This window comes from Typha angustifolia, chromosome 5 (genome assembly GCF_048772165.1).
Source record: "Typha angustifolia cultivar Huaian chromosome 5, ASM4877216v1, whole genome shotgun sequence".
Taxonomy (NCBI): Eukaryota; Viridiplantae; Streptophyta; class Magnoliopsida; order Poales; family Typhaceae; genus Typha; species Typha angustifolia.
This window is the reverse complement of record NC_133243.1, coordinates 6,849,013-6,861,578: the sequence shown is the minus strand read 5'-3', so window position 1 is coordinate 6,861,578 and position 12,566 is coordinate 6,849,013. Positions and strand designations below refer to the sequence as shown.

Below are 12,566 nucleotides of genomic sequence, written 5' to 3'. Positions count from 1 at the left end.
GGGCCCACGTAACGGACCCCACTTGAAATGGTCCACAGCTACCTCCACTAACTTTTCCTCTCAGATAAATACGTGTCGCCCACTCCGTCTCGGGGAAAAGGAATCCAATACAGTTAGTGTCAGTCCTGTTGTTAAGTGGGTATGTGAGACCCATTTCGGTAATCTTCGTCCGGGCACAATTATTACGCCACGGACCAGCTCCCCACCGAACGGGCTCCTGATATAACTAACCCTACTCTCACCCGCAACACCCGGTCGCCATCTCGCCGCACGACTCCACAGTTCGAATATTTTACCGGTTAGACCGGCTGCGACCGGCGCCACGTTGCACTCCCCACTCCCCCTACAAATCCCAACGGCCAGATCCGCTTGACGGCGCCGTTACGGTCGACGCCTTGCCGTCATAACGGGAAAGGTGACCGCTTTAAGAAGCGAGACAACGAATCGTGACCGTCCATGCGGACTATTACTTCCCTCTCCCTTTTCTTTCCATTCATCCGAGAGGGAAGAGAGTAGAGAGAAGAGAGGAAAGAGAGAGAGGGATGGGAAAGTACACAAGAAAGTGCAGAGGAGCCGGAGAATTGGGAGTCATGACGAGGTCACGTGCCACGGCGGCCAAGAGGAGGAAGGCGGCGGAGGTGCTGGCGGAGGACTATCTCCAGCTCCGGAGCAGGAGGCTCGTCATGGCACGGCGGATAACGAGAACGGCGGCCAATTCCAGCAGAAAAAGGCGACGGAGCACTGAGTCCAGCTGCCAGATCTCGAGGTGCTCGAGCAACACCTCCGGCGAGGTCGTGGCTCTCCGATCCGCCGATCCGGAGGTGAGCGAAACCCTAATTCCGAGCAGAATTCGATCTCCTCCTCTTTTCTTTGCTGAGATCCTCGTTTCGTTTGATGTCTCGTAGGATTGCGACGACCTGGTAAGCTCAGTGAGCTTTTCCGAGAGCAGGCGAGAAAGGTAGGGTTACCCTCCATCCGTTTCCTTGAATTATTCATGACTATGTTGATTCGAATTTGAATTTTGAATCAAAATGAGTTGTTTCAGGAGAGAGACGACTCCCTCGAGTGAGCTAAGAGGCGAGAAGATGCCTTCGGAGGCGGAGATCGAGGAGTTCTTCGCCGATGCGGAGAGAGCCGATGTGGAGCGATTCGCTAAGAAGTAAGCACTAGTAAAGTAGTTCTCCTATCTTACACCTCTTCCCCTCCCGCGTACTTTAACAGCAGGCACCTTAACGTGAGCTTCGTCTCGCAGGTATAACTACGACATCGTCAACGACGTTCCGTTCGGCGGCCGGTTCGAGTGGGTCCGTTTAAGCTGCTGAAGAAGAAAAGAAAAGAAAAAAATAGGAATTAAACTTTTATTTTTATTTCTTTTAATTTCCTGTCCTTTTTTTTTTCAAAAAATATTTTGGGTTCATTTTGGACGGAATTAATGTACAGCAGCGGCTGTAAGTTAACCACCGCCTTTGCTCTCCTCCTTCCCTTCTTCGTCTCTTTGTCCGTAAAGCTATTATTCCGCGATTTAATCCACAAATTATGCGGAGAATTAATCCCCCACTCCTCCCATCCGTCCGTCCGTTCGCGATCCAACGGCGAGGCGCGTGGGTGACGGAGGGAACGAGGGCCACGAGTAGGGGGGGCTCCGACACGTGGCGGTGATCCGATCCCGGGCGAACGGCGGGCGTGCCGTGGAAAGAGGAGAGCTGCACGTGGTGAGCGGAGCCCTCAGCAATCCTATCCCACGCTCTTTTACGAAAAAGAAATATTTTAATTGTCAGCGATTCCAATTTCGGGATAGCTTCGGATCTGGTGCACATGGCGCGAGATTAAACGCTTTGGTATTGGCCTCTTGGGGGGGTGGAAAAGAAGGAATGTTGCTAACTTGCTATTGTTGGGATTTGGGGATGGAGGTGTTTAGAATATTCCACAATGTCTAGTTGAGATCCAGGGCTCATCGAGGAGGAGTAGAGGTTTTCCTCCACCTTCCACCTTTTACTTGTTCATGGGAGAAGGTGGAAAGATGAAAGAAAAGAGAAAGAAAAGCTTTGTTTGATCCTAGACGACTATAGAATTCCATGACTCCAATTGCTAGTTGCATACGAGGAGTAAAGCATTCTACTTTTTCGAAAAGTGGGCAGATAAAAAGAAAGAGCTGTTGTTGATTCGTACGTCAGTGGGGCCTCGCACCATTGACTTTTTTTCCTCATTGGAATAAATTATCCATCGTTTCCTACTGCCTCTTTCTATGATTCCACAATATTTAGCTGCTGGTGAAAGAAATTATGGAAAACTAGATGGTAATTAATTGGCTTAAGTTGTGTAACAAGGGACATTTTTGTCATCCAAACACTTTCTCATTTCAAATCCTAATCATGCATAATTATTGCATTCCAAGATAGACAAGGAAAAAACCAGGAGCAAAATAGTGGTTCAATTAATTATCTCTAGTAAATTAAGACAAAAGGATAGCTAAACAGGATCCCCGCCGACCTTTCTATTTAGAATATTACATCTATTTGTTCTTTGCTGGTCGACTTCATGGCGTAAGAATCCGACATGTTGCAATGGACTCTGAGTTCGCCAACTACAGTAAGTTCCGAGAAGTCAACTGTTTAGACAAGTGGAAATTTACAAATATTGTTGTGGTTGTCGTGCATGCAAGCAGCAATAAGAATTCTTTGCTAGCAAAGTCAACTCGATGCCCTCCATCGTTGGAAGTTTTGGATTAATGACCAGAGAAATTCAAAGGTTAACGCAACGCCCATTAAATCACTACTACTTAGCGTGATTTATGGCAACTTTTATCTTTTCTTAGGCAGTCAACCAACCAGAGTAAGTTGCGAGGTTTGCTCAGTTTTACCACCGTAAATTTATTGCAAATTATGCAAAAATTGCGGCGCGATTTATAGTCTCATTGAATGAAGAGGGGAGGATTTAGATGAATTGAGAATAGGAATGAAGTTAATTTTGCAGAGAAGAATAAGAACAACTCTACTCTCATTTGAAGGGTTATGAAAATTAACCCATATCCAAGTTCACTAGTGGATGGTATTGTCTAAACGTGTCAAATATATTAGGAAGGACTACTTCTTGTCCTTATTGACCCACAAATTATGAAAGATAGTACGACCTAATTACCTAATCAATCACGGTCTTTTTAAATACTAACCCAATAATTGTGTCTAGATATCTGTTGTTAGTAGATCAATTGGATCTATAGTAGCTAGTATTTATTAGTCCGAGAAATTACACTTTATCTTCTGTCATTTGATTCAATTTTATAAAACCTAATATATTTTCAACTTAAATATTTAACACTTTGGTCCAAACTAAAGTGCAACAAATACTTTTTCTATCGTAATTAAATTAGAGTTTGAATTTCAAAATTTTTAATAATAATAATAATCTTAGTTAAATAATACCACAGTCAAGATTTACTGAGAATATTAAAACAGACGAAAGATTTGTTACGGGTGACATATATATATATATATAAACATGCCCTAGACGTGTTCATCATCTATGATTAACTTAATCAACTTGCAAATTTTCTTTAAAAAATTAGCCCAACAAAGTTCATGCACACATTAATGAGGCACTCCTGAGATCGATCATGTAGTCAGTCACAAGTGGCATGCCAAATTTTCTAATGCTTCTTATGCTCTCTCCACTGCTTCGTAGTTATTGTTGTCTGATGTACTCTCTACTATGAATCATATTGTTTTTATAATATTAGAGAATATATTTCTTGTTAATCTATGAGTTAATAGCATCTTGACCCTCATAAACAATTGCTATGTATTTCTTTCACTTAATCAAGAGGAAGAAAAAACATACACCCCTTAGATTATTTAAATATATCACTAAGCTTCCTCCCGGTTAATCTTTCACCATAAATTAAAAATTCTGATGGAAATAATTTTAAAATTTTGATTAACTTAATAGATAGACAATAATCCCATGTTTTCCTTCCATCTTCTCTTTTAGTGGCATCTACATTAATTTCTTTAAATATCAAACTCCAAATTGGTTTTCTTAACAAAATTCACTAATAAAAAGAGAGGGGATGAGAAAGTACCCAGCACATTTTGTTAATCTAATTATTTATTTATTTTTTAACAATTTCGAAAAAAATTAATTAATTATTATCAAATTAATTATAAAAAAATATCAATATATATATATATATACAGATTACTCTTAGTTAAGAATATATATATCTTTTACTTGATAAAATATTAAGATAATATAATTGTTAAAAAATAATGTGCAAAGTAATATATTTAAAAATAATAATTAGGTTTGAGTTTAGTCGTTTGGATCGTAAACGAATCAACCCGCGTAACCTGATTAATAATTGGGTCGTATTTAAGTTTATACTATTGACTTGTTTAACCCATTTAAATATATGAGTTGGATTGGATCAAATGGAGTCAAATTGCCAACCCAATACTATATAAATATTAAACTCTAAGTTATAACTCACATCCTCACATCCTCACGTTCCTCACATCTTCAGTCCCACCGGTTGCCTCCACTTTCTTCGAAATCCCAAGGCCCATTGATCTCCTCTTGTCCTCCCTCTCGTCGCTCTTAGTAAGCTCTTGCCTTCACCATCTCTACCTCCGGGCATCTCGCCTTTGCCACTCTCACCCTCTTGTCAAAATCATCCCGGTTGCTGAAAGAAAGTATATTAAAGAGAGAGAGAGAGAGAAAGAAGAGGGAGAGAGAAGAATAAGAGAGAGAGCATAAGAGAGGAGAAAGGAGAGGAGAAAACATATATGGCTAGAGGATAGGTAAATCCAAACCCTAGAGATTTTGCCAGGGGCCTGGGAGCCTACGATCGAAGGTAAAATAAAAATGTTGATGGGTATAATATCCAAACGATAGTGCGGATAACACTAAAAGTAAAATATATTGGGTATTAATTTATGGTGGTGGTATTCTTTCACAAGTTCAAAAGTATTTATTAAAGTTTGTCCATTTCAAACACGGAAAATAAAGAGGATAAGAATCATATATGCTTCCTCCTATCTGGTCGCCGTTCCATTGCAGCAGCTACCACGCAATAATTCTACGAAGATAACTGTATATTAATTGAACTCCCCTTCCCTTTTTTATTATAATTATATACTCTTTTAAGTCAGCAAAATTTAAGCTAACTTATTACTTAAGCTTCATCTTGTTACTATTATACTAATTTTTATTTTTTAAATTGATAGATAATTTATAAGCTAATCATTAAGGTAGATATATAAATAATACCGTTTCAATATCTAAGTCAGAAATATGAATTAATTCTCCTAAGTAACTTAGCTATAAGTTTAGTCTATCTTAATTTCTCCCAGAGGAAAAACTAATCAAAGGTGATTAGGCCTCTATTAGCAGTGATGGTCGTATATAATAATGATAGTAATAATTTAATAGTCAGCAAATATAATTTAAACTAGCCTACGCCATCCTTAATTGTGGCTAACGTACGCTGGTCATTCGTACATATCCACTCCACTGGCCCAATTCGAACCCGCCAATCCTTATCCTGCGCCGGTGCGGGATATCCATTTGTTCCACCTTCTCCTCCTTCTTCACCAATTCCCCCACAAGTTAGGCGAGATTAGGGTTTCCGGGGTTGGGAATTAGCGTTTGGTGATCGAGATAGGTTCCGTGAGCTCCCCGGAATGTGGGGTAATGGAGGGCGGTTCTATTGGGGGAGGACGGAGGGTTTAGGGAGGAGGGAGGTGAAGGGGATCATAGTGGTGTTCGCATGGCTGTGGAGCGAGGAGAGGCATCTGAGGCCGTACATAGATCTCTACTGGTCCCTCGGATGGCGGTGTCTCATCTGCCATGCCGATTTCCTCAACCTGTGAGTTTTAGTTTTGTCTTATTGATTTGATTTTGCTTGCTTTGATGCTTTTCTAGTCGCGGCTTATTGGAAATTTCTGAATTTGTGTTTGGGAATTTTGATTGGTGTTTGATATTTGATCTCTTGAGGAAGTAAAAGGATTAGCTTGGTGCGGAATCTGCCTTGTTTTGATTGTTGAGTGATAAAGCTGCAAACTTCAACAGGATAATGGTAGTTCTGAGTCGTTAGCTTTGGAAATTTTCCCTCTCTGTTGAATTTTGAAAATTATACTAGCTGAAACAAACAATTGATGAGAACTGTCCATGGGGTTACTTCTGTTTTTCCAATTGTTTTAGATTGACCATGGCTCCTGTATTTGGGTTGTCCTTTATAAGTTTTTTCTTTGTTGTGCGAAGCAGTTGTTCTGATTAACTCCAGTTATGCTAATCTAGGAACTTATTTGGCGTCGGTATAGTACAACCTTTTTAGGACTTCAATGGATTGAAAGTATAAGAATGTTTGGTTAGGTTTTCTGTTGTGGGGAAAAGAGAGGGAGGAGGCACAGAGGCCCTTTGCAGGACAGAAGATGTGAGTTTTCTTACTCGAGTTGAATTGGAATGGCAATATATTTTGGGAACAATGGATTATCGAAACAAAATTTAAAGAACAGAACTAAATATCATTTCTGCCTCGGATTCTGTGGGTTTAGAATCTAGTCAAACAGGTAACTAGAAGGGATGGTGTAGGTTTGGGGCACTTCCTTTCTCTTTTTCCTTAAACCAACTATATATCTTCTTAGTCATTACAAGTTAATATGTACATTAAGGTTTATTTTGTTTAGGGAAAGATTGGAGGACCCAAAGCCAACCCATTCCTGACTTTGGCTTACCCATGAATCATTTATGAAAAAAACTCCATCCTATGCCAGTATTTTGAGTGAATTGTCAGATTTGACAGGATATTGCACCTCGACCTACTAGCTGATAATTCTTCGACATCTCAAACAGTGGTGGTTATGGCAGTCTATACTTGTTCCTGTGAGGAATTTTCTTAGTTGATGGAGCTTCTTTGATTTGAAAATGTATCTTTATCCTTATTTGAAATCTCTGCAGTGTAGTTAATAGCTATCCATGAGACCATGCTTATTGCATCATTGAGGTCTGATTTGATAATTAGTGAAGAGTTCAGTATTCCATTAGTCTGAAATTAAGACCTTTTTGAGCAAGGGAGTTATTGCGCTTTAATTAATAGTTTATAACATTGCAAAATATTTATCTCACTTTCTTCATTTTTGTGAGGAATATTTCTTGTATGTACTTTATATCATTTAACATGTCACAGAATGTTTAGGAATGACTAATTCTCTTTGCAGATTTTTCCCTGAGAAGGCGGCATCGCTAGCCTGTGGTGTTATTAGTGAGCTTGTTAAGGTCAGTTTATTGTCCCTGTGTAGTTGACATCTTATAAGTTACATTCTCTAGTGAATTTGCTGGACCAAATATAACAAATTCCTCTCACCAAGGATACTGATGTACAGTAACTCCACATATTAAATGGGTTTGCCAAGTATCCACATTAGCTGCAGTATTGCAATTGGTATAGCAGCTAACCGGTTCCCATCGGTCCATCTTGGTGCTTGTGAAACCTTTATCCATTTAGCTCCATGAAAAGTTGATCAGTAGAATTCTATCAATGACTTGATCTATGTCTGGATTGTTGGTGCTTCAGGAATTAAAGATCAGGCCATTGCCAGTCGTGCTTGCTACCTTTTCGGGGGGATCAAAAGGATGCTTTTACAAGGTTATTCAGGTGTGTACATCTGAGCTAACTACATTGTTTCACAACGTGCTGTAATTCTCCTTCTGTTTTCCAATTAAAGATTGGTTGGTTAAATATTTCTAGAAACTTCAGTGATTGATTCATCATCTGGTTTTTGCAGTTACTTGATGGAAAATTTGGAGAAGTTGGTCAGGTATGCTTATATTCTTTTAGTTGCACTTCCTTCTTACTTTTCATGAAATTCAACTTTCTTTCTTTCTCCTAATTGCGTACTGGTTACATACTTCTGTTTTCCCTGGTGAAGTATGAGCTTCAGCTAGTAAGAGACTGTATCTGTGCACAAATTTATGATTCTGGTCCAGTGGACTTTACAAGTGATGTGGGCACTCAATTTCTCCTCCATCCTGCTGTTCCAAAGACATCTCAACCACCAAAGGTACTATCATGGACTGCAAAAGCCCTTGCATCTGGTTTGGATACTCTCTTTCTAAACAGACTTGAAGCACAACGTGCCGAGTACTGGCAGACACTATATTCATCAGCTGTAAGGCTCTCTCTCTTCCTTTATACAGTTACAACTTGGATTGACTAAAGAGTTTCTTACTACTGTTTGCCACTCAATTTGTGCACTCTTATGACTTTTGCAGGGCATAGGTCCTACTCTTATATTCTGTTCAGAAGATGATGATCTAGCTCCCTGCAGAACTGTGTGCTGTTTTGCCCAACGTCTACTAGACCTTGGCGGTGATGTTAAACTAGTAAAGTGGAGCAGTTCCCCTCATGTAGGTACGTCCTTGAACAATCTTGACTTGCAGTCTGAGGTGGTTTTATTTTACCGCTGCTTTCGTATTGTGCTGTTGCAGCACATGCTTAAGAATAAGCACTTCTTATCAATTCTCCTTTTTAACACTTCTTTTCTAATTTGTATTATGTTCAATGTACTCAATTTGTGAAGCAACCTTAATTTAACTAGGAAATTTTGCTAGATGGATATTTAGGTGCTCTTAGGTTAGATCAGCTTAAAAGAGATATCTAGTAAATAGTAACATAAATTTAATTAAGGCCCTGTTTGGATACCTAGAGTACCGCTGTATTTAAGTGATTCTGCAGTATTCTGGACTCCATGGTAAAATTATACATAGAAGTTGTTTGACAGCACCTCTTGTGGTTAAAAGATACCATAGTATTAGACCAAAGTTTAGCATTACCTGAGTAAAAAAGGGTCCAGTTAGAGCTCTGTATTTTTCTAAAACTAAGATCGTCGGGCTCTTCTTTTTTCCATCTCTTTTATGCTCTATATTTCTTTCTCCTTCCCCCTATCTCCTTTTCTATTTCTCTCTTGCGACAGACTCTGGCGTTGATCCCTCCAAAAACCCGGCAGCTGGAGTGGGATCGAGGGTCCCTATGACGCCAGTTGTTACCACGGGGGAATGTAAGAAGAGGAACATAATGATCCAGATGAAAGGAATAAGCACCACCCAACCATATGAGAAAAGTTGGGGTGTTATGGGATTATAATCTCCCCAACAAAGAAAAGGAAAAAAGAACTATCTTGTTTTATCTTTTTTGAACTGTTGGGGAAAAATTCACTACAGTTTTTAAAGCTCATCCAAACATGTAGTTTGAAAACTCCACAGTACTTGTGTCTCCATAATAGTGAGACATACACCATCCTATTATGTTGGTACCAAAACTCCATGGAAAAAAAAAATATTATATCCAAACAGGGCCTAAGTGGGAAATTGGTTGTAACTAAGTTTATGTTTAAGACGAGCATTAGCAAGCAAAGAGAAGTAGCCATAATTGTTGCAAGATAGATGTCTCTTTGTCACAGACAGACATAAAGTAAGGACAAATCTATGGTTGCATGTTGCATATATCGGAGTCATTTTATATGTTATTTGATGAGATTAGCTAATTACATTGGGGTTGCAGGCAATGTTAATGTCAATTGCCATGATTTGTGTAATAATAATATGCTGTGCTGTATTGAACCAATGAATGAATGAAAGGATCCTGTATCAATGGAGTGAATAGAAAACAATAAATGTATAATGTTATACTTTTGTGGAACTAATAAAATCGAGAAGGGTTAATTACATCATGACTCCCTTAGCTGTCATTCATTTTCACTTTCAACCCCTCAAAAAGAAAAGGACAGACGCAACCTCTAAATTATTTAAATGTATCATTAAATCCCATCTGTTAATATTTCATTAGATATTTCGATAGAAATAATTTTAAAATTTTTGACTAACTTAATAGATGATTAAAAATGCCCTTATCTTCCTTCTATATCCTTTTATCTTCTCTTTTGGTGGTCTCTACGATAATTTCTCTAAATTTCATACTCTAAACTAATCTTCTATAATTCCATTAAAATCCACTTCTAACAAAAAGAGGGAAGAGAAACTTCAGAGTATTTTTATCCATTTAATTAGTTAGTCAAATTTTTAATATTTTTTCTAACATAATTTCTAAAGGAGGGGGCTAAGTGATACAATTAGATAAATCAGTGGTGTATTGTCCATTTAGGGGTGAAAATGATATGGAGTGATAATTGAGGGGGCCAAATATAATTAATCCAATCGAGGAAATATATAGAAAATGGGGGATCAGTGGAGTTCTCTTAATCCACTGTACATTTTCATGGTTAAAGAAAATAATTGCGATGTGTAGATAAATCAGCCTATATTGTTAATTACACCTAAAGAGATGAACTGTTCAGCTGAAAACATAGAGAAGCATATGGTGAAATTGGTAGATCTTGGAGGGGAAAATCAGAGACAAGGTTGCAAAGAATGTTTATACTGGCACATACTTATTGTGATGCTATGGGTGACCAGATCTGAAAAGGCCTGATTTGGTTTGTACCAAAAGGTTTATGAGAGGAGAGTAATTAGATTGAAATGATCAGGAAAGACATTGATAGTCTTGAAATGATGGATAGCATTTTTGCTAATATATATAAAGGCTATCAGATTCACATTTCCAGAGATAAGTGGTATTGACATAAGCTTGCATGGTATCTTACTATCTTGTACATGCATTAGCATTTAGGAATTTAGCACCAATACTGTTTGATGTAAATATATCTGTTTTTTGCTGATTTAGTCTTTTCTATTCTCTTAAATAGATAAGTCATATGTTATGATCATTTAATCCAACTAATTCTCTAATCTAATTGTTGTCCATATAGAAAACATTTCCCTTTAGAGCAGAGAGCTGTCATACATCATTACTAGAATATATTTCACTATAGGCTGCAGTTTACAAATACTGGATTTCTGCTGTAACAGCAATAAATTGTTTTAAACTTTGAAAGGGTTAGTGGTCTAATGGTGGTGCTAACCAAACTGTGGCTTGTTGTCCATTATTTCAGTGTTGTCACAGTTCTGAGAGGAAAAAAAATAGAAAAAAAGAAAAAGAAAATAAGAAGAAACAATGACATTAAATATGATAATAAAAATTATACCAACAAGCCATCAGTTGTTGTAGAGACCATGAGATGTTCCAAGTTATATAGCTTTACATGGAACTCCACAAGGTTTCTGGTTCATTATACTCATATAATTGCTCTGATTATATTAAGATATAAACTGCAGCAATTGATTTTGTGGCCTAGATGAAGCTTCCTCCTGTTGCTAACTGTTTGTCAACTCATTCCACATTTCAATTGTCTGTGTTATTTCATTGAATGTTTGCATTTGTTGACAATCTGCAGGCCATTACAAGTCTCACCAAGCTGAGTACAGTAATACTCTAACTGAGTTGCTGGACAAAGCTGTCATAACTTACTTCAGGAGAAGGCGACTAAATGGTGAGACAGCCAGCAGAATGCGCACCTGCTACAAGATATCAGAGTCGGTCTGCAATCTTCATGAAGCAGCTGCAAGCTCCAATGAGAGCTTAAGAAGGATAGCAAATGGCCCAAGTGACCATTTCTTCTTACCGAGCTCAGCTGAGCATAATGGAACTAAAGAACCAGCTCCCTTGCTTGATGAGCAGAAGGGGGAACTGTTCCATCTACCAAGCATTAATCCGCAAGGTGTTCTGGCCCAAATTCTGTATGATGTTTGTGTCCCAAAGAATGTCGAAGGTTGGGACATTAAGCCTGCAATGGCCTTGAATGCCCGGCAGACATTTGCTTCTGCTCGACATCGTGGCCCGTTCAATCCAATTAAATTCCTACGCCGTTCTAGACTATAGAAGCTTGCAGTGATCTGGGAATCTTGTAAATGTTGGGAGGGAATAGGAAGAGTTCTGGGATAACTGAGTCGGTTCTGCTATGTCAGCTGAGGGATGCAAATATGCTATATACTGTGCTAACCTTTCTCTTTGATGAAATGTATAAAATGTACAAAGTATTACTTGTTATGGAACCTCTTGTAAGAATATTATTCTAAGATGGACATTTTGGATTTAGAATAAGCATAAAGTTAAACTTAGTATAGTGAGGACTATACGGGCTTAATATTTGAACAACAGGTTATCTCAGAACTAGTTTAGTAATACCTATTCTTTTCTCTCTCTCTCTTTCATTTTTTTTCACATCACATCAAGTGCAATTATTATTCTATCATACTAGTTTATAACTAAACACCATATTAACTGGTTTATTCAAATGTAAATAATGACCATCTAGTTGAGAGTTATTCTAAACCCAAAAGTCCTCGTAACCTTCTTCTGATAACAAGTTACTGAAGGTGCTCGAACTATTACTAGATGAAATCCCTCGATCTAAGTAATTGTACATAGAATTCACTTGTGAAGTCTACCATCACGTCAATTTGCTTTCTCCTACACTAATTCTTCGTCAATCTCAGTGCGGCAGATGAAGTGGTTGATGCATGATGGGCACATTCTTTATGTCGATTATATCACATCATTAAGCTCTTGCAGATGTATTTCTACATCAAATTAGTTTCTGCACAGCGCATTCCAA

General features: G+C 38.3%; 2 protein-coding genes across 2 annotated transcripts; both read left to right on the top strand.

Annotated features, from left to right (window-relative positions):
• Positions 1-439: 439 nt before the first annotated feature.
• LOC140760152 (cyclin-dependent kinase inhibitor 3-like) lies at positions 440-1,472 on the top strand. Its single transcript, XM_073096986.1, has 4 exons — positions 440-821; positions 906-958; positions 1,046-1,159; positions 1,253-1,472. Exons 1-4 carry the CDS (start codon positions 543-545, stop codon positions 1,320-1,322), a joined length of 516 nt encoding a protein of 171 aa, XP_072953087.1. The 5' UTR covers positions 440-542; the 3' UTR covers positions 1,323-1,472.
• Positions 1,473-5,530: 4,058 nt separating this feature from the next.
• On the top strand, positions 5,531-12,074 carry LOC140760313 (uncharacterized). Its single transcript, XM_073097235.1, has 7 exons — positions 5,531-5,863; positions 7,215-7,272; positions 7,571-7,651; positions 7,782-7,814; positions 7,926-8,165; positions 8,269-8,407; positions 11,346-12,074. Exons 1-7 carry the CDS (start codon positions 5,679-5,681, stop codon positions 11,828-11,830), a joined length of 1,221 nt encoding a protein of 406 aa, XP_072953336.1. The 5' UTR covers positions 5,531-5,678; the 3' UTR covers positions 11,831-12,074.
• Positions 12,075-12,566: the final 492 nt, after the last annotated feature.

Bases quoted from the DNA above. Each gene is read 5' to 3' on its own strand.
- LOC140760152 (XM_073096986.1), top strand. From the start codon at position 543: ATGGGAAAGTACACAAGAAAGTGCAGAGGAGCCGGAGAATTGGGAGTC. The intron at 822-905 runs GTGAGCGAAACC...GATGTCTCGTAG, and splicing joins TCCGATCCGCCGATCCGGAG to GATTGCGACGACCTGGTAAG. The intron at 959-1,045 runs GTAGGGTTACCC...GAGTTGTTTCAG, and splicing joins TCCGAGAGCAGGCGAGAAAG to GAGAGAGACGACTCCCTCGA.
- LOC140760313 (XM_073097235.1), top strand. From the start codon at position 5,679: ATGTGGGGTAATGGAGGGCGGTTCTATTGGGGGAGGACGGAGGGTTTA. The intron at 7,652-7,781 runs GTGTGTACATCT...TGGTTTTTGCAG, and splicing joins GCTTTTACAAGGTTATTCAG to TTACTTGATGGAAAATTTGG. The intron at 7,815-7,925 runs GTATGCTTATAT...TCCCTGGTGAAG, and splicing joins AATTTGGAGAAGTTGGTCAG to TATGAGCTTCAGCTAGTAAG.